This window comes from Crocodylus siamensis, chromosome 5 (genome assembly GCF_052110815.1).
Source record: "Crocodylus siamensis isolate JL-2025a chromosome 5, ASM5211081v1, whole genome shotgun sequence".
Classification (NCBI taxonomy): Eukaryota; Metazoa; Chordata; order Crocodylia; family Crocodylidae; genus Crocodylus; species Crocodylus siamensis.
The window spans coordinates 160652728-160675404 of record NC_143399.1 but is presented as its reverse complement, the minus strand read 5'-3'; the positions used below and the strand labels follow the sequence as shown (position 1 = coordinate 160675404).

Sequence of the window (22677 nt, the reverse complement as noted above, 5' to 3'; positions counted from 1 at the left end):
CACCAGGTGCCAACTCCTAAATAAGGCAATATTGCCATCTCAGCGCAGACCCAAGTGTGCACCAAAAAGCATGCCTGCTAGAAAAAAAAATCTTGTCTCCAACTGGACAGTGACTGTAAAAATTCGTTTTCAAAACATTATTACATATCTCTGGGGCAGACTGTCAGGCTGGTGCAGATTGTCACAACTCCATTGACTAACCAGACTTTGCTATGAATCATATTAGTGTGTCAATGACAATTTACACCAGCTAATACTCTTCCCCCTTTCAAAAAAACCAACTGGTTTGCATATTCATCTCTTGGTAGCTCCTATTTGACTTGATTGCACCTAATTTATTCCTGAATCTATCAGAACCTTGTTTCAGACCTGAAACATGAAATGAACACAGAGCATGGACATAGCACCAAATCAGGTATATAACCTTCAACAAGGTAGTGCTTTCTAACAGGAATGGTGTTCCTTTGATATGGTTTCAAACATTTAAAGCATAGAAGAATGAAAGATACATCAGCTGCTTCCAACCTCCACTTATAGGTATAAATGAGAGGGGTACAGGACTTCACTGTCTGGTCTTTTATTGGGGAAAGATGATTAGCAAGTAACAGGCATGCCATGTTCACCTAATTTGAATTAGAATTCCTTAAGAGCTGTTGAGGAGCTGTTAGTCATAAGAAAATGGGCCATAATAGAGATAAGGCTATGACCAAGTAGGCCTGGAAGAACCAACTGAACTCCAGCTCCCTCCTCCTCATGAAAAACCACATTAGATTCCCCACAGCTCACTTACCAATACATAATTTAGCCCCTGCACAATTACATCTATGAATTTTGCATCTCTATGAATCTAAGAGTGTCCACATACCATACAGGAGATCATGATAGTGTAGAGTAGCAAGAAAAGGAACTAACAGAAGTCTGAAAATTAACAAAAGCTCTTCCTATTTTAATTTAGATCTCCTTATGTCTTCTAGGCATTTAGGTTAGTGAGCATGAAGGAGTCTAAGCTGTTTGAACATATCAGAAAGGGCACTTACACACAAGGGGAGCCTGCTCCGACGTACTGTAAATTCAGCGCATCATTCAGCGCATCAAACTTGATTAATCGAGTCTGCTGGAGCACGTAAATTGATGCACTCTGGTAGCCTTGCGCATCATGTGTATCAGCAGCACAGCTTGCTTCTGTGCTGAGAAAATGCAAGTGGTGCACTTTGAACTAAAACGCATTCAATGTGCTTTAGTTCAATGCGCACTGCTGCCATTTTCTCAGCACAGAGGCGTACTGCACTGTTGAGAAATGTGATGTTTGGGCACTTTTAATTAGCTCACTAATTAAAAGCACCCAGCACTGCATCAGGAGCATGTGTAAAAATGCTCAAAGGAACTGTGAGTAAGTTTAGTGAGTCATCCTGATTTCACTATATGGAAGTGCAGCATAATTACTGCTTAGTCAAACTACCATGTAGATCTGGGTAACTTCAGTCAGGATAAAAAGAGTTTAATCCTAGAGGGAAGGGTGCTCTTTGATTAAAAGGTCTTGCTGGGAAATCCTAGGAACAGCATAAATTGGGCGGGGGGAGGATGGGGACGACTTAGCCTGAGCTTTGCTGGTAGTTACTTAAACCCTTCAGATTGGGGTACATTTGGCTCTATTCTGTCCAAAACAGAGGAATACAGTAATACATGTCCTACACTATGTAGAGCACATCCTCCCCCTACCACAACTGAATTTGGCCCATTGTCTTACGTGCAGATATAAGACTAAAAGATTCATATTAAACACCTCCAGTTAGTATCTGCAAGACATCATAGACTAGACTTCATAGCTAACCACAAGCAATAGAGAGTAGAGAGTAAGGGAGAGAAATGGAGAATCTGTTGCATCTGCAATGGGTGATGGATATGCAGAAAGAAGGGGAGAAAGATAACTTACATAAGACAAGGATCTGCCCTTTGGAGGAGAAACAATGTTTTGAAAATAAATGTTAAAAATCACTGTCCAAAAGAAAGAAAAAAAGTTCACAGAGCACCAAAGTAGGTGTATAATATATCAATGTCCTGTGGGTTTTGCATCTAACATCAACTGCAGACTTCCAGAGGTCAGGAACTATTTTTAAAGAAAACTTCATTATCTTTAAAGGATTCTGGCCACCCTCCTTAATTGATTTAACAAACTCATCTGGAAAAATATTTGCGCAGGCAAGTTGCAACATCTACTGAAATCAACAAGAGTCTGTTCACTGACTTCAGAAGGTATTACACATCAGACTTCTTTTATTACATTAGGCTTCAGAAGTGTGAATGCAATATTCGCCTAACCTCACTGATCAACCAGCACATGAACAGAGTATGGTGAACCTACTACGGTTTACCATAAATCAACTAAAATAATTAAAATCCTCTGTTGCACTGTACTGCTTTAAATGATCAGCTATTTAAGCAAGGACCTGCCCAGCATAACTTCGCTGATGCAGCAAAGCCAGCATCTCCATCCTTGTCTGCTACTACAGGTGCCACATCTAGAGGAAGGGAGACACAGCCAGTTTGCCAGCCCCTGACTGCTTTAAGAGTCCTTTGGGGCTACTAGCTGCTTGATTTGCTGTAATAAAGCAATCTGAAAACTTCCTTAAATGATGCCAGAGATTTCCTCTAACAAAGCACACCCACTTGAGGGTGTGTACAGACACCTTACACCCCTTCCCAACCTGAAATCTCCTTTGCTGTAGCTAGCAGCAGATCCTAAGGGAGAAAGTTAATTCTAATCCCCTCTTCAACATACATAATTCTTTCCCCATGCTCAAATTAAACCAATTCCTCATTTTGAGTATACGGACCAAAACAAACACGTACAGGCAAACTTCTGTTAAATGCATATAGGAACACTGTCCAACAATTTCCATTTTTGTTTTGGAGTGTGGGGAGATTCTGGATGGTTCATGCTCTATCTAGTGTTTTCTTTTGTTTTTTTAAACAGCTATTATATTTATATTTCTTATTCCATTTTCCTTTAGTTCTACAAGTGATTTTTAAGCCCCTCTTCAACAAATATTTATGCATATTAGTAGCATTATATATCATATATAACAATGAATCCTTCCCAGTTCAAGGTCTGAGAGTATATTAATAATTCCACATTGCGCAAGGGTGGGGTTCAAAGGAACCTAAAGGGAGTATACACTTAACTCCTACTGGATTCCAGAATTGTTTGAAAAATTTGAAATTTTCAAATTTTCAGCTGTAGATTTTAGATGCCCCATTCAACAGCCAAAACTCTTTAAAAAGATGATTTTCAAATACTACATTTTGAAAATGTAGTGCTAAAACTCCTTGCCTTATTAGGCAATCAGAACTCGTAGTAGAGTTACTATCTTTTATTAGATATCAGCTTTACTATGAGTCCTGGATGCCTTTTCCTCTAGACAAATACAGCTACAACCTGGTTGCCTTATTAGGTACACAGATCCCAAGTTAATCTAAGGAGCTCAGAAACAGCTCTTTTAAGATTCTGGTCCCTAATTTTGACTCTCAAGCATTTTGACATTCTGTCTTTCAAGCTCCCATTTTGCTTTTGTCATTGTCTGTGTTTGATAAGGAAAGTCCGGAAGTAACTTGACAGAGACTTACAACAATGTCCATCTATTCCAGATGTACTGGTATGTACAGTACCACTCCTCTCTCGCTTCCTATGCAAATAACATTTCAAGTAGGATAAGAAAGCCTGCATCCAAAAAGAAGCACTAGTAATTTTCAAAATGCATAAATCTAATTAGGGAAATGTTGGCCTTATGATTGTGACCTTCTACACCAACCTCTTCTGGCTCTATCAGTTTGAACTCCATGCCCCGGCCGGTCCAAGCAATAAAATGAGAATTTGATGGGTCATCAAGAAGGGCTACCAAAAACTGCCACAGCTGAAGTGAGCCTCGTCGCTGGTATGTGGGTCCTTCACGGTACATCCCTGGTTCTTGTTTGATGTCGCCTACATATACAAAATAGTATTAAAATTTATCAATTACCTGCTTGCTAGATGCAATGCAAAACTAATTACTACTGTTCCTAAAGCTGTGTGAAAAAAAATCTTAAAAATCCTACCAAACCACCTCCTTCCCCTATTGTCAATTATATACAACATACATTTACAGGTAATTTATTATAAACTAAGATGAAGATATGGATTACCTGAATTGAGTCACATTTCATGTCAGTCCCTGTTATCCCCACCCTGCTCCCACCTACCACCCCGGTTTTGATGCATGCAAATCGCAGCTGCAAACAACATTTTGCAACACCCTGTATCTGAAAGAACACAAGCTGTTTTTGTAAGCAACTCTAAGGTCTAAAGAACTATTTGTTTACAATACTTTGCACAATCCCCGGTTTGAAAATGTAATGCGTACTTCATAAAGCTGTAAAACCCTACTGACTGAAACTTCTTTTGCATGCAAATTCTTCTAAGGAAAATCTGACAGAATATTTGACTTGGAGTTAAACAGCATGTGCTTTATGTATAGGTATGCAAATCCTGTAGATATGCGAGTTCCTTTGTGGCATATGGGACTTGCATATAAACACATTTTAGCACACATTATTTTTTACGCATACCTACATATTAGATTAGTATTTCCCCTGAAGAGCAGTAAGTTATTTTTTCTTAAATTCCAAATCCAGGGGAAGCAATCAAATAAACAACAACATTTTGCTAACTGCTCCACGAATTGCAAATGAACCCTCCCCCCTTGCATTTTTAGTCTGTTTTAAAATCATATTGCTACTGAACAGCTCATGGAAACAACAATGGCTAAAAGATCTGAGGTAAAAGCAGAGACTTTTTTTCTGCAAATAATGACAGTGATCCTCCATCAATTGGTAAAACTATTCTCCTCCTCACTACAAAAGCTGCAGTTCTCACCAATAAGTAGTCTGTCCTTTTTAGTCCTAGAAGGCAGGATTTTACATCAATCAGAACACAGGACAACCTCACTGCCATTGCACAAAGGCTCAATGTAGTCAAAATAATAATAATCATAATAATAATAAAAATAAAATAGCACCACTCTTTATAATCGTGGGGGATCTGAGTCAAGAGCAGTGGAAAACAAATAAATCAAAGAACCTTGTGTTGATTTATATGAGGTTTAAGTTCCAATCCTGGACACTGTTGTCTTTCAAGGACAAGTCTTTTCTTCTAAGGGGAGTTGAGTAATGCGTAAATAGCAAGTGCAGTGCTATGAGAATCAGATTCTTAACCAATACAAGATAGCCTAAAACTCTAATTTTGAGAGAAAAATGTGTTTACTTCCACACACTCACACTCTCACCAGCTTGAACACACACAGCTTTTGATTACGTCACACTGTTCTTGTCAAATGAATGGAGCTCTGTTACTTAGTGCTTCCAGAAAGGTTAGGTTGACTGCTTCCAATGCAAATGCAAAAATATTTCCAAAGATTTAGTTGGTTAAATCAAAATCATTTGTTTTATTTTGCCTTTTCCCTCCTTTCCCAAAAGAAAATCTTAAGTTTTTCAAGGAGGAAATAGATAGATATTGCTTCCTCGTCATGAATATCTCTGAAAGGAGGATTTATCTCAGAAATAAAAAATAAAATGACATGCTAAATAAAAGACACAATCAGCATTCATCACATTCCCAACATTCATCACATTCCCAGAGTATATGGGCAATTTTCAGTAAAAACTATCACACCTTGGACCATGTCTATTTTGTGACAATGGAATGGTGAAATTTAGCAATACTGAGACCTAAGTTTTTTTAAAAAGTATGATTCAGACTATGGCATATATTTTTTGCTATCCCAAACCAACTTGGATATGCGAGAGCCTCCCCCGTTTGAAAAGTGTGCAGTTCTCATTTTTTAACCCAGATAATTGGGATATTTATCTAGCTTGACGCCTTTACTCCTCTTGGAAAAATCTGAGTTATAATAGTGCTATGAAAAAAAAAATCTTTTGGCACTAACACCTTTAAAAAATTACTAAATCGCACAATGTTTAAACACAGCCCATCTCACAATATTCAAAGACCTTAAAAAAGGAAATATATTTCAAACTCCAAACTGAGCAGTTGCACTTGCTTTCAGTGATAGACCTCTTCCTGAACAATGAGACAAAGGCTGAATTGATCATCAGTAAATCCAGAGCTGCTGCTTTCTGTTCTGCTTTCTTAATTACAAGATAAGCTTTCATTAACTCCCTAATAACAAGCTGTATATGATCATCAGTGCAATGGAAAACCTCCTTTTGCCTCTCATGATAGCAAGAAGCATGCTCCTCTATCATAATTCTGGACACAATCTCAATCACATCTGATAAAATAAAAAAGAAGAAGAAAGACTGGTTTCAAAAGACAAAGGTCAGCTTTGGTTGGGCACACTGCAAATGGTGTGTTAAGGAATCTTAACATTGGAATGCTACTGACCTTTTTTAATCAACAACAGAAAAGAGACATTGTGCCTTTCCCTTTTCAACCCCCTTCACAAGAGAAGAGAAAATGTGGGATACATACTGTCAAATTTCTCTGGAACAACACAGGTATCATCATAAAACTGTCTAGGTGCCTTTTCATACATACAACCTGTAAATTACCAAAAAAAAAAAAAAAAAAAAAAGCATTTATTTACCAGATATATGAGAAATAAAGTTTCATTGAGTTTATAGCAGTAAGGGGCGAGAAGGTCATGACCTCTGGTATATCAAAGGCCTTCAATGTTTCACCCAATTTACACCTATACTGTGCTTAACAACTTGAGTTTGGCTAAAGCATCACTTCCCTTAGCTGTTTGTTCCAAAAATGTGCCTGGCTTCTGAGAGGAAAGGATTTCTTAGGGTGATATATCTTTTATTGGACCAACTATGTGGTTAGGATAAAGTAAGACAACCTTTTCGAATGCAAGATGTTCTTTTTCAGGTCTCCCAGTTGGAAAGTGAAAGGGGATCTGACGAAGAATTCAGAAACTTGTCTAACTTTCTCCTAATTATACAGTTGGTCCAATAAAAGATACTACTCTAAAAAATCCTCGCCTCTCGCATAATTTCTGGATCATTACAGTTACAACATCACTCTTACACTACTCTGGCTTCTGACAAATTGAGGCTTTTGATTCCTTTCTGTGCTAGATTAAATGGCCTGTTAGTACCCAGTATTTCTTGCAATGCAGTATTTGTACACTGTAATCAAACCACCTGTCAATCTTTTTAGATAAACTGAACAGAATGAGCCCTTTTAAAAATTTCTCTCGCTGTAAAAGCACATTCTCCAAACTAAATAATTTTTGCAATCCTTTTCTGCACACACTCTGATTTTTCAGTTTAAGTTGTACATACCACAACGATGCACAACATTCCAGGTTCAAATCTCATCACTACCATCTCCAGAAGTAAAAATGCTATAATTGTTGCTATTTTCTCTAAATAAACATAAAAATTTCAAAAGTTCTTTGCCATAGCATCATACTGCTGATGCCAGGTTGTTTATCCACTAACAAGGTTAGCTCCTTTCCAGACCTACTTCTTTCCCAAATAGTTCCCCATCCTATGAGGATGGTTTGCATTCCTTGTTCCTAAATATGAAACTCTGCAGTGTCTGTATAAAAATACATCATTTTGTTTTAATAGGCCCAGTTAGCACAGTAATCCAAATCACTCTTTATGACACTCCCATATTCATGGTTTACCACTCCACCAACCGTAGCATCATCCAAAAATGTTTCTGTTTTAAAAATCAGTACTGATTTCATATTTACATCCAAATTAGCAATAAAATAATGAGCCGTATTAACTCCTACTGTACCCACTAGACATGCCCTAATTGAACAATAGCCCAGTGATGGCTACTTTTTGAAATCTGTCAGACAATTCTTCATCCTTTAATTATTTTTTAATATGTGCCTTATCATTACATAGTGCTAATTTCTTACTCAGAATATCATGCAGCAGTAAATCAAGAGCTTTATGAAAGTCTAAGCATATTACCTCTACACAATTACCTTTATCAATCAAACCTGTAATCTCATCAATGAATAAAATCTGGTTTGTCTGACAAGACCTGTTTTCCATAAAACTGTACTGACTGGTTTCCAAATGCAGAATATAAATATTTATTGAGCATCTCTGCTCCTTTTACGTCATCATCAGTTTTACCATCTTCATCCAGTATGAGGTCTATACTAGTGCTACAATTTTTGGTACCTAGGTATTAAGGGACACTAAGGAAAGTTTTCATTATAGATTTTTCCTTGATGTCTTCAGAATCCCCTTATCAGTTTTCTGAACTTCATAATTTATCGTTTATAATGAGATTGTTCATTCACCCTTTTCCCTATGTGAGCTATATATTTTGTCTTATAGTGCTTGCCTTCTCTTTATCACTGAACTACATACAACCTGTAGCCAAATTTGTTCTTTCTTGATGATGGAACTGGGCCTTATTTGACCCTGTATTAAATTCCCCTTAGAGAACACTGCTTTTGCATTCAATTTTCTGTCTAATTTTTCCTTTAAATTGGTCATTTCCACTCATAATTTTCCTGAGCCAGGCAAAATTAGCATTTTTGAGAGAAAACCCTTTGTCTATCATGGAAAACTGTACATTAAAGTAGGAAACTGGGAATCAAGATAAAATGCCTTTTAGCAGTAATTTTCTTCTAGTCTAGATTATCTTTACTATTTAAATATAATATGCCATTACTACATTTTACTAAAATTGATTGTGACAAAGACTGCAAATTCTGCATTCAGTGAAGCAAGCAAGATTTCTGTCATTACTAAATGGGTGTAGGATTAGGCTCAAAGAGGACCAAAACAAATAAACAATGCTCAAAACTTTATGATATCAACATGATCCCTTAACTTATCCTTAGTCATACCAATTGCCTGGTGGAAAAGTCATCATTTTATTAAAAATAAACAAATTCAGAAGTGCTCCTTTCTTTGACAGATAGGGACTTAAGAATGCAGAATGAGCAAATCTCCATTAAAATTGCTTTTAACGTAGCCAACCTGTAGCTAGCTATCACATAGCTACCCTGCACTTGTAACAAGTATTGCAATGGTTTTATCATTTGGAAACAGAGAAGAATGACAATTGTGGAATGCCCACATTCCTTCATTGGTTTTAAATAAAAATAATTTTCTCTTGTACAAAAGGAACGCATAAGTGAAAACTTAACTTCTGTTCTGTTTGGGTGAGCCAGGAAGCCTTCTTGCCTCATGTAAATGGAGTGGCAGCTAGGCACTTCTGAAAGAAGAAGACAATGTGAGTGAAAAGACTGTCTGGAATCGAAAGTGTGCAGGTTGTCAATGAGAGGCTGCAGACAGAAGAGTAACAGAAATGGACATAAGTCACAGCAAGGGGAACCTGTCAGCACATAGTTAGCATTTCAGAGCAGCATGCACAAGGCATAGGAAGGAAAAACCTATAATGCAAGGAACATTGATCTTGTCTAACACAGGCACTTGAACTCAAACTTTTATCGTAATCAACCTTGCTAAAGGTCAGCTCCCATGACAATCACACTTTAGTCTGATTACAAACAAAAATACACAAGTCGGAATTAATTTTTTAAACCCACACTCTTACATCCAAAGTCTTCTGGTAACTAATCTGACATAACAATAATTTTAAAATCAATTACATGGAATAGCCTGCCAGTCATAGCGGAGTCTAATAAACCACAAAATGTGGTATCATTATCACAAGGAACGCCAGGCTGAGTCTTGAGTAGGGCACTGTTTTTGAGTTTGCGTTCAGGGATCTGAAAGGCTCAAGGCATTTTCTCTAATTGTTAAGACACTTTAAAAGCCAGTTAAGCAATCCAGCTATAAATCGATCCTCCCTTCACTCCTCCCTCCACTTTTCAATAGCATTGTGCACATTCAAGCCACTGCAAATGCATATACAGATTATGATTTCCTGTCTACGCTGCTGAGGCTTCTTTAAGCACTCAAAAAAAATTGAGAAAAGCTAAACAAAGTTACTGAAAATGACATGCTCTGATCAGACATGTTTCTGTTGTCCACACCTTTCTCTACCTGCAGGTAGTCACATCTGTGCACGGGACCTTGCAAACAAACACACACCACAAATGTTTGCTCTTCTAGATCATTTTAACCTGCCTACTGGTTATCAAAAGAAAGTCTATTTGATCTTGTGATAAACTCCTATACTAAGCCATGAAATCTGCTATCAGTAACACATGACTCAGGAAAAGATGCAATGAGAGGTCAGAACAGCCAGACATTATCTTCCCAATACACTCTACAAAATCCTTTCAGAATGCAATTCTAAATTTCACTGTTCACTGACTAGTGATAAATATCAAGGGCTTGGCAGGATAAGAAAATGAGGTTTTACACTGACTTCACAAAGCAAGTACAACACAGGATAGTAATAAGACTTTCCTTTAACTGTCTGAAGTCTCCTTCGCACATTCCTGCTAAACTTTTTATTACTTCTTTTCCTTATGAAATGTTCAGTACCTGTCTCTTTGGAGCTCTAGTATTTCAGACCTCTTTTAAAACTATTCTGAGCAACTGCAGTAAATCAGTGATTCAATGATCATATGGTTCAAGTGTATTTTTGCAAGCTAGAAGTCAAAACTACAAGTATTGGTCTCCTTGCAAAGAAACATTTCGATTATCAAATAAACTGGATTGTAAGAAAGGGAAAATATACATAAAAGATACAGCTTGATAACTGAAACAGATGCTATTTTCTAGTTTAGGTAAAAATTTGTGAGTATTGGCAATCTAGCTTATTTGCAGCTCATGAACCCTGCTCTTACAAAATGATATAACTGACAGTCTAAGGGGGCTATGTCTCTGTCGATACAGCTGTGCATTTAAACAACTCTGGCTATAATTCTTTGTATTCCAAAGTCAATTATAAATAACATCTGCAGTATTTCAAGACAAGCCCTGTTTGTACCAATCTTGTTCAAATACAAACTTACCGTAAGATTAAACAGGCCACAAAGGACTGAAAAATATAGTAGAGGAAAGTTTATTCCTCATAAAGTAACTAGAGTCTTGTTATTCTAAAGTGCTATCAGTTAATTTATGACTATCAGAGTGGGTCAGACTCTAATCAAATTGTAGAAACATTTCCAAAGTGATTATTCAATCAAATGACTAACATGGTTAATTAGGAGCCATAAACATTGCTCTGAAGTTCATCAAAGTAATGACTTGCCCAGAAAAATTACTGCTAATTAAATTGCCTGCTGCTTTCATTTCTACCTTATCTAATAAAAAGTCCAACCAATGAAATTTAACAGTGCAGTTTCAAATTGTACTAAATGCTTGACTAAGACCCAGAAGTATTTTAACCAGCTAAGAGGAGTTACTTCAAAAGCAAACATTTTAGTATAGAAATTGCAGAGCAATTACATGTTTTCTTCTCATTACAATATTGTTGCAAGAAGATAGATAAAAGAGAGCTAAGTCACAGAGTTACTTTCAGAGCAAAATCCAAGTGGTTGAGGTGACTGATGGTATCACCCTCAGACTTTTCAGCAGCATCCAGTGTCTAAATAAATAGGCTTGACTAAGATATGCAGCACACTTACTTCACGTTCTTACTGAATTATTTCATACTGTAAAAGTTAAATCACCTCAGGAGGTGCAAAGTCCAGTAAAAACATAAAGGCAGCATAAATAATGCTATTAATCTAAAATACTCTGAGGTCATTCTCATCCTTCCTTATCCTAAGAACACTACAGAACTCTACTTAAAACTGTGAAAACTCCCTTACTTTGTATTGTTCTGACACCCGTTATTTCAGTAAATGTTATTTGAAAATAATATATAATTCTGAGACTTCAGCAACACTTGCTCATGTGGGAATGCCAAGGAGAAACTAGTAGAGAAATGCTGTCTTAATCAAGATGTCACAAAGTACAAGAGAAAGTGCCCAGCCTTCCTCCCACTGCAGTTAGAGAAAACTGTTCTTAGTGACACAAGGGTCAGGACCTAAACAAGGAGGTTCTGGATTTGACCCTCAAATACAGCCCAAAATCATGTGCCTCTGATTGGCTTCTCTCCTATTAAATGGCCTAAGCTGTTTCAGATGTGCACGGTAGTAAACTAGCCAAGGGCTCTAACTCTCTTGGCCAAATTGAGATTCTCAGGAACGAAGGGACTACTCACCAAGTACTCTCTGCTGTATGGAAATGGGAAGAATTTCACCCTCTGCTCCACAGCAGGGGAGAATAAGGTACTTCATGACCAGGGATGAAGTAAACTCCTCTCCAAGACAATGAAGAACAGAAAGAACTGGGTGGTCTGAATCACAATTCACTTTCATGTTCAGTGCTCCATAGCCTTCCATTGGGCCAAGTGAAAGTTCACCTGGAAACCTGAAGTTCAAGCTTGTCTAGAAGAAACTCTCAGCCAACAAGTTCCAATGAATCAAAAAGAGCTGTTTGGCTAGCTCAAGCAGCTTATAACCTACACCTTATTGCAAATGATGTCACAGTGATGACAACAGGAGAGAGTAAACTTAAAAAATATACCATGTAATGCAATCCCAGCAGACAAAACCAATCACTTCTACTGAGTCTGTGAACAACATACCCATCTTGATCAGTATACCCTAGCCATAATGAAAAAAATGGGGGGGGGGGTTCAGAAAAATCAGAAAACAGTAGCTTTTATTTTAGTTCTTTTCCTAGTCCTCTCTGGCCTACATACATGGCTGGTAAGAACACTACTGTAACAACAGAAGTTAATCACTAAGGCTCCTATACATGTGCTTAGAGCATGGAAACTGACGAGCTCTAGCAGCCTTCCGTGTCACGTGTATCAGCATTGCCACACATCTCTGCACTGACAAAGTGGTGGCAGTGTGCTTTGAAATAAAACACATTTGATGAGCTTTAGGTCAAAGCGCCCTGCCGCCATTTTTTCAGTGCAAGGACATGCGGCGACGCTGATGTATGTGATGTAGAAGGCTGCCAGAATGTCAACCAGCAGATTCAATTAATCAAGTCAAGCATGTGTATAGGAGCCCCTAGTGATTAACTTCTGTGGGATACGGCCCAGCACTGCATCTCACAGCATTTGTAAAAATGCTTTAGAACTTCAAGGAGTTATACAGACCAGGGAGCACTCATTAACCTAGCCTGACAACATGGCCTCAAATGTTCTTTTGGTCTTCAAAATAAATAAAAAAAAAAAAATCCATCAACCCCTTAAAACAAGGGATATGATGTGGTTAAAGTCTTAGGCTTCTATTACAGTGACTCAGGACACCAAACCTGTAGCTGTGTTTGTTCACACAAGTAGCCAACCCCTCTTGCCCCCATGCTGTCCCTCTGCTCTGACTGCCACGTTCTTATAAACGGGCAGAATTCAGAAATTCATGAGACTCCTGTTCAACCAAGCCCTGATTTATGAAAGGATCATTAGATTTTCTTTTCTAGATGCAGGATAAACACTTACCTTTATTTTTAAATGTAAATGTTATAGTAAGGACACCTCTTTTAGGCTTCCCAAACTTAATATAAGCTTTTGATAAAATAATAATTTACATTCATATTGTACCCCTCATTACACGAAGATGCAGGAGCTCTTAAAATTGAAAAGGATCTACTATATGGTCACCTCACCCACAAATGAAATTCAGGTGGCTCCAGTCTAAGAAAGCAGTTATGTATAGCAGTTATGTATAGCAACTCAGCCCAACAGTGTACAGCATGAAACAGCAACAAGCCAAAACTATGCTGAAACATTAATAATGCTACAACTCCTGCTCTTTGGGACCTTACACACCATAAGGATCTTGACATTACCTCTCATCTAATAGGCAGTATCTTCCACAGTATTAATTAAGAGCTAGATTTTACAAAGCAATACACTTGATGAGCACTTCCGCTCCCCACCCACCAGTAAAGATACAGATATTTAACTCTATTTGTAGGATCAGGCTCAAGCACTATACCATGGGGTTTTATTCAGCCTTGACTTGGAGGAAAGAACATCAGCACAACAGAAAATAATCCCTGGAGGTCCCATATCCAAGTACCTACCAGACCAGGTCTACTGACCAAAGGATTACAGTATAAAGGACTCCAATAACAAACTGTAATATGATCTTCTCATTGCTGTGTATTCCTTTGATAGCAAAAATAACTGTATAAGGTATCTAGATTTCTTTCAGTTCATATACAAATTCCTGGGCTAGTTGTACTTGTATGAATCATTCTGTAAAAATGTGTGGCCTAGGTTTTACAGGGATTTATATCAGATCATAATGCCCTTCAATCGTTAAAACCTATGAAAGCTAAGCCTCTTGCAGAAGATCCTATGGAAAAAAAATTAATTGAAAGTGGTATGACTACAGTCAGACAGATTTAGATGAAAATATTAAAACAATCCTACTCTCGACACAAATTTCCTATGGAAATCCACAACTCAAAAATGACCTGGTGGATCAAACTTTAGTTCAATTGTCTTTACATTCTCAGTGTACATTTTCCCCAAGAAGGCTGGTATGCTCATTACAGAATTCTGCACAAAGGATAAAATACTGGCTCTGCTGAAGACAATTAGAGTTTTGCTATTAAGTTTAATGCAAGATGTAAACAACTTTAAATTATATAAATTAAAGCAAATGCTTAGTATTCCATCTAGAAATTGATCTTAAAATCTTATATTTAAATTATGCAGATTGTTCTAAAATGACAATTCTAATGCAGAATAACAATGCAATTTTATTAAATGAGACTCTATCCTTTTCTAGGAGCGCTATTATATATCAACTATGTAGCTCATTTTGTTCTCTCCTTCCCTCCAACAAATATATATAATATATGGAGATACATCATTAAACGATAATGCTGTACTTTATTCTTCTGGAAAATTACAACAAACCAAATGAAAACCATGGAATAAATTTTCCTTTCATTCTAAGTTAACAAATTTGCCATTGCCTTATTTCTATTTTGTTTTGTTTTATTTATTTTTAATTCAGAAGTAAGGAAACAAAAAGAGGCCATGGGGATAATGTTCTGATCTGATAGTCATAAGCAAATTTGGATTAGATTTTTCCCCAGATGTACCTTATCAGGGATCCCACTTTAAGTCCTCACAAACACACAATTAAACTCATAGGAATACTATCATGTGGAAAGTCAGAGTATCTGCAGGACTACAGAAAAGGAGCTGTGAATGGGGGCAGGAATAGCAAGAGAAAATAATCATGTGGAGCTCAAAGAATTGTATCTGGGGACAGAAACACACAAAGAAAGGATGACTTTCTCTTTCATTTCCTAACACTCTATTTCAGAGGTGTCAAACATACAGCCCACGGGCTTGGATCCAACCCTGGAAGCTGCTCCATTCGGCCTGCTAGGCTATTAGACGCTGGGGGCATGGCCAGGAATGGGCACGAGATGCCGCAGAATCTGAGGCCTTGCAGCTGCAGTAGATACGGCCTTTGGTAGCAAGTGTGTGAGCGTGGCCTGTGCAACACAGGCCTTGGTTGCCTGGCCTGCTGCTGCTTCTGCATCTCTGCCATGGCAAAAGCCTGCCTAGCCTAGAGCCACTTTTTCCACTTCCACCACAGTAGCCACCACTGTTGCCATGTGACCTGCTGAGATCCCCAGTCTGAAATAATTCCTTATTTTCCTTAGTATTGCAGAAACCTTCCCCTTCCAAATCTTTTCATCCCCCTAGAACTGTGTCAAGACTAATAATTAATAGCGTAAAAAAAACCAAAACCCTCTAAGCAAACAACTTCCTTTCCCTTCTGAAATGTAACCAACTTTGGCTTTTACATCTATGACAACATTATGATTTCTAATGTATTTTCTGAGACCAGATGTCAACAGCCTGCCTGGGCAACATGCAGCATTTTATACAGCAGAACAGAAAACAAAAAGCTCACACATTCAATTCAGAATTGCAATTCCACAGAGAACTGATACTTCGAGGATAATTCTTGCAACTCCACAAAGAACTGATACTTTGAAGATAATTCAGAGGCACATGTTCACTTCTACTTTTAATAACTATTTGTTTCAAGTTTAAGTTCCCCTTTATATTCAGCAAGGCAAAGTACTCTCGCACACCCTTTTCTGATGATCTGACTGCAAGAGAGTCTGTGTTGCTTTTGCTCCCCCACCCCATTCCCTGCCTGTAAAATCTACGTTGGACAAACACTATGGCTGAAGTGACATATTTGAATGGAATTCAGACCAACCAGTTCCTGTTTATGTTTCTGATTTGAGAATGTAGCCTTCTCATTCACTATACATTAGAAACACACCAGGGCCGTAAATGGTGTCAAGTTGCATGCAGGCAGGGCCAATAAACATTAATCATTACTTCAAGTCAACTGGCAAAGCAGCAGCTGATGGAACACTACACCCTTCAGCTCTGTATAAATGGACATTCCAGGGTTTGTTTTTTTTTCCCTTCAGCATCCATTTTATGAATGAAACTTCAGGCTGTACAGAATCCATTCATATAAAAGCTTTGCTCACAGGGTTCAGTCTCTAGGGATCAATCGGTCTTGGGCTAGGCTGATGTGATTGGTTTAAGGCAGGCTTCAGCCTTCCATTACTGATTTAAAATGCAGCCTGTGTCCATTTGACCTGCACTAATGCACAAAGAGTAAATCCAGACTGTACTCTCAATTCTCAAATCAAATCATTAGCCAGTGCCACTTACTGTAACCGTAGATTTAGAGGATATTTATCCATATCTTTGAAAAACAGAGGGCAACTTTTTATATTTTTTTCCCTTTGGAATTTAAAATAGGTGTTTGACATTTTGTTACATGCAGGAGGGCAGTGGGTTGCTGAATGTATTCTTATGTCACAAAGATGGGTGTGTGTGTGCATGTGTCTGTGCGTGCACACAGCACATTAGTATATGTGACAGCAACAGTTAATAGAGGGAAGCAGCTGCCCAGGAAGTTAACTAGCCAACTTGAAGAATGATCTTCCGTGAGTCCAAGTTTAAATTCCCTGCACCTTACCTTCTCAGAGCTCATTATGTTTCCACAATCACACACACCCAAATGAGCATTCATGCTCTTGTTCTTTAGGAAAGAATATTGAGCAAGCAGTTCAGCAACATCATAAAATCCATGCTCATTTATCTAAGCAATGCAGCAAAGACAAGCTTCTGAAGCAAAAGGGTGAAGTATTTTAAATCAAGTTCATCTATTTTAGGAACATCCTGGGAAAGCAGCAAAAGACTGCTTTTTGGGTGAACTGCACACACCGAAGCCAACAGCAAAACCCTCAGTGACTTCCCTTGGGGCTGGGGTGTTGCCTATGGCCATGATGGTAAACCAACAATTAGGTATATTCTTACCCAAAAATATGGTGATGCAATTTTCAGCTGCATATGTAGAAAAATCACATTAAAAGCAAGTGTTAGTTCTACTTTTATGAAGAAGTGATACAAGTGCACCAAAAATACTGTGGCAGCCTGATACTGAAAGAAGAGAAAAGAGTAAATTTGAAGGAAAGAAAGATTAAGGAGCTAGAGGATTTAGAAGGCAAGATTTTAGTCATTAAAACACATAACCAAACTAAGCGTATACCTGCACACTGTCAACAAAGATTTAGAAACAGTATGCTTATTCTTAGGAATTGTTTAGGATAAGCCAAGGAGGTATAACTATGTGCAATGAAATGGAACCGATCAAAGGACATTTAGGCTTAATATCAAGAACTATTTCTTAACTGTGAACTCTTATTAGTTTGTGAAATAATTCCCCTGGGGAATAGCAAGAATAATAATAGTAATAATAATAATAATAATAATAATAATACTTGGCACTTCAATAGTGCTTTACATTTTCAAAGTACCATACAACTATTAGCCAATATAATTAAGGAAAGAAGTGAAAATGGTATCATTTGTGTCACTTATAGACTAGACTAACTATCTGAAGAATATCCTGTGGGGAACAATACTGGTCTGGTTTAGATTGATAATCTGGATTTCCCTCTTCCCCCTCCATCTTCACCTCCCCATCTGTGGAGTCCACATCAAAGTGTTCACAGACCAAAATCTAACCCAGTTGAAAAAGCCACATTCTGGAAATAGACAAAAATTGTTACTTTTACCCCTGAAAAACTGCAAAACAAATAAACAAACAAACAAACTAGATGCTTTTAAAAATGTGTCTCTTTTGAAAATTTAACTTAGTAAATCTCTAAAAGTGGCTCAGCCAGTTTCCAGGACTAAAGAAATATCAAAAAATGCCCACTAATGGAAAAATTGCTGAACAACAGATAGAATCTCTTTTAGTTAAACTTATCCTGACTTCATTTTAAAAAAACCCATGTAGTCAGTATTTGGAGCGAAACTTTAGTTTTATTCTGCTCCCACTCACTGCTGAGTGGGAACACATTTATAGCACAAAGTACAACACAGGACTCGTATATCACAAATCAAAACTATGTTAAAAGAAAACATTAAGGTTATAGCATCAAGAATGCAGAAGCTAGGAAATGACAAAATGAAGGTTCCCTATGCAACCTTAATTCGGCTCCCAGTATATGCTTTATGACACAATCTTTAAATAGATGATCATATATATATATTTTTTTTAACAGAATCTTTATCTTATACCATATACAGAATGAACCCGTTGCAGGGAGGTGCAGTGCAAAGCTGTGCAGCGAAGGATGACTGCGAGGTACTACTGTAGTGTCACAGAAAAGATCATGAGGAAATCATTAACTGTCTTCATAGCTTAGTCCCAGGGTCTTTGCCCAGAGACTATTAACCTCCTGTTAGCTCCCCTAGCATTCTTTCTCTCTGCCCTTTCCTCTGCCATTCAGTCCCAGTTCCACCCTGACTCCCAGACCCACCCTTCTATCATGACTTCAGGTTCAGTTTTTTCCCCCTCCTTTGTCACCCCAAATCCCAGTACCATTTTTCTCCCCTCTCACCAGGCTTCAGCTCCCGTATTTCTGCCCCTTTTTAATCAAAGCTCCTTGTCCCAGTCTAGGTCGCACTCCTTAGAACTCCCTTCAAAATCGGGCAATTTTCCTCCCATTTAAGCCAAAAAGGTGCAATACTATCAACCCAGTAGGGATAGCCTCCTTGCTCACAGTTCAGGTTTCTAAACCCAAACCAGGAAGAGGCTACAGAAGACCCAGAATTGCTATCGCAGGCAAAGCCCTGCCCAGCCTCAGCTGGAATAGTCTCATAGTGCTGCAGAATCTACTTAGGTTTAGCAGCAAATTTTCCTTTAGTTTCTACTGATCGTGTACAAATGGTGATTCTTCCAAAGAATTATAACTTGGCAAAGTGTGGGAGACTTTTGACCAAGGTGGCAAAAGATACACCCCTTACAAAAAAAGCACTACCCCCACAACAGATGTCAAAGTTCCTGTTCAAAAGAATTACTGGTGGAACACTAGGGATTTTTTCTTCACGAAAGGTCACTAGAATTTCATTTTAAAAGACAGGCAAAACAGTGTGGGTAATTTAAGGAAAACCTTATTCTGGAACTCTGAAAAGGAAATAGACATACAAAATTGCACACATCTAGCCTTGCAAATATATTTAGTATACTCCAGGTATGCCATCTTAGATCATGATCTCATAAGATTTTACAAACTAAACAGGGTAAGGTCTGGGTGGAACCTACAAAGAACCTAGACCTGAACTAAGAGTCCAATATCTTTGTTTAAGTGCCTATGACTTCATCTTTTTTTCTTTGCGTGCACCACTGCAAAACACTGTGGGACAGATCCCCAGCTGATGTAGACTGTTACAGCTCCAATGAAGTTATAATAATATACATCCAGGAGGGGATACTACTTTGGGTCTAAACAGTGTCAGTGTGACTGACAACCAAGAAAAGACTTCCAAGTAGAACATTAAGTCTAATTCAACATACATGATGAACTGTGATTTCTAAGCAGGAGGGGGAGAAAAAGCTTCTGTTCTGTTGACATTTTTCTTTTTTTCTTTTTCCATTATCTCAAACATTCTGCAATAGAAATTGCATACCTGCAATTACAATTACAACTAATTGATCTGCCATTTCCCATGTCATAATTAATGTCATGTTTTAATAGAGTTATAATCATCCCATAATAATGCTCTTCATTCACCAGATTTCCACAAAGTATAAAAGTATAGTGCACAAAAGCAATGAACTTTTATGAGGCTCCTTTATAAACATCCCAAAAGGAACATCTCAGCATATTGCAATGAACTTTTTAAATATGTTTCTGTGTTCTTATTTGAGGTGCAATGAAATAGCATGCAAAAGACTTTTCACTATGGCACTCTCCCTTCCCTCAACATTCATAGGTAAAAAAATGAAATCAATGATTCCGAGACACATACATTATGTTTCCTAAGGGGTTATTTAATGTACTCTTAGCAAGGATGGAAAAATGATGGTTTCTGGAGAACAGATGGCAACAAGACAAAATATCAACAGACCACAGTTGTTGACTGCAATTTATGGAGTGTACAGATGTGTCAACTTAAATGCAGTGAGTCTGAGGCCAATAAAAATACTTTCTGATACCAACAGATTAATTTTTCATGACCGCTGGTTACACAGCTATTACATTTTTAAAAACTAATTATTCACCTACAAAAGAAACAATGACTTTGCTTGAATGTCATTACTCTAAAGCAGAATGTTTCTCTCACTGGCATCGAAAAAAGAACGGAGGAGTAAAAGACTGAACATCTTTCCTTTAAGAATAAAATCTGTTTTGAGCTATAAAGAAAATTCTGAACAGAAATGAGAACTAACAGAAACTAGAGCTTAAAGTAACAGTATGCAATAAGGCAATCCCATTCCCTTGCCAGATATGAAGTTTGCTTACAAAAGAGCCCTTTTTTTACCCTTTAACTTAGTAGGATGAATAATGGTGCTTGTGAAAGGTTGCAAGGGACTGGCAGTGCCTGAAACTGAAGTCCCCTATTTTTTATCCAAGCCCATGTTAACTGTGCAGATAATCTCCCTCATACTGCTATGTTACAACTTGAGAGACATCTGCACCAAACCCAAGGGTATCAGCACCTCACCTATGAAAAGGTCCAGGTCTGGGAGCTGATCTTTGTAGTTTGAGCTCATTTCTAGTTCATATAATCTCTCAAATTCAGGAGAAATCTCTCCTTACCTGCCCCCACAAATACCATAAAAAGATCAGAGGAATATTCCTTCTTTCCACTTGATCTTATGCTATGACACACACACACAAAAAGACAGCCCTACATTTTAAATTCTTCTGTTCTACTATGGACTATTAAAAACCAGCACTTTATAATGATCAGGCTATGAAAAAAAAAAAAAAAATCACTCAAAGGTCAATCGGCTGAGTGGCTCCATAGAGAATATATTAAAAACAAGTTCTCAGTTGCACCAGAAATAGTGAAATAGTTTATTATGAGCTGAATTTTCAATGGGGCCACAAGTCAGCCAGCAAGTGGTATTTGGCAAAGAGGCTACAGGAGAAGCCAGCCAGATTGAAGCTGGCAGGAGCAGCTGCAGAACTCATTTAAGCAGGTTCTGCTGCATGAAAGGAAGGGAGTCAATTTTTTTTTAAAAAAGGGCCCTAGCCAGCACCATTCTCCCCCTTCCCCATCACAATACTCTCCCAGCCCAGAGCTGCACATGAGGAAGTGCCCACTCTGGAGGTTCACTAGGGCCCCCTTGCAGTGGCCTTTTCATTCCACAGCATTATGGCCTTTGAGACCAAAAGATAAAAAGCAGGAAAAAACAAATCTAGCAAAGGAGCTAAAGAAGGAGCTTCAACCAGGGTAGCTACCAATATTTTGTTGGTTTGACTACTCTGCTGCCCTAGGTTGATGTCTATTTCCTCCAACTTCCTCAAACAGAGCCCTCACCTCAGCCTCACGGCACAACTGTCCTCGTTACCTTTCTTCTCACTTGCTTGGTCCCCTTCTCCCTTCCTCGGCCTTTCACTCTACCTAATACCCTTCTAAGTAATAGCAAACATCACCCAATAAAAACAGAAAACAAAAGAAAGACTGTGGAAAAACTATCGTGATCTATGCATCATTCATCCTGCTTACATATTATAAACCTCCTTTCACAACCTAGAATCTGTCTCATCTATTTAGATTGGATGCTTTTTGTACATCATGGGAAAACATGGACAGAAGGGACCCCAGGAGTCCACGTGGCTACTCAAGCCAGGATCATCCTCCTGCCTAAACTATCCCAGACTAATGTTTATCCAACCTGCTCTTAAAAATTTTCAAGGACAGAAAGGACCGGCTACTGTTTGTACAGTATCGAGCAAAATAGGGCCCTGTTCTTGGTTGGCCCTTAGGCACAATCATAGTAACTGACAACTTATCCTCTTCATTGGCAAACTCACCACAGATTATTTATACCCAATATGCCCACTAAGATGATGACAGTAATTTGGGCAATTCTCCTCAAACTGTTTTTATGCTAATATAAAGTCCACATCAGTGGAGTTACTCCTGACATAACGCAGCGTGAGCAAGCAGAGAATCAGGACTTTGTTTTGAGAGATACTGATGAATGTGCTCTTAAGCCATAAGTACAGATTTAGAAATTAAAATGCCAACCTCTTCTGTCATGTTGCAGAACAAATACCTCAGCTAGAGTATGCTTGTGTTTGCATCCATACATTTCTCTTTCTGACTTTCACAATTTAGGTGTGTAACTGCTA

The 22677-nt window shown here is 38.0% G+C and overlaps 1 protein-coding gene across 3 annotated transcripts in view; it reads right to left on the bottom strand.

Moving 5' to 3' along the window:
* ETV1 (ETS variant transcription factor 1) overlaps positions 1–22677 on the bottom strand; it is a 77671-nt gene that overhangs the window by 7709 nt on the left and 47285 nt on the right. For all 3 annotated transcript variants that reach the window (XM_090046889.1, XM_090046890.1, XM_090046891.1), the window contains 3 exons: positions 9187–9253; positions 6524–6594; positions 3810–3979 (listed from right to left, as the gene is read on the bottom strand). In XM_090046889.1, coding sequence (XP_089903015.1) covers positions 3810–3979; positions 6524–6594; positions 9187–9253 — 308 coding nt within the window. The remainder of the gene's footprint in view (positions 1–3809; positions 3980–6523; positions 6595–9186; positions 9254–22677) is intronic.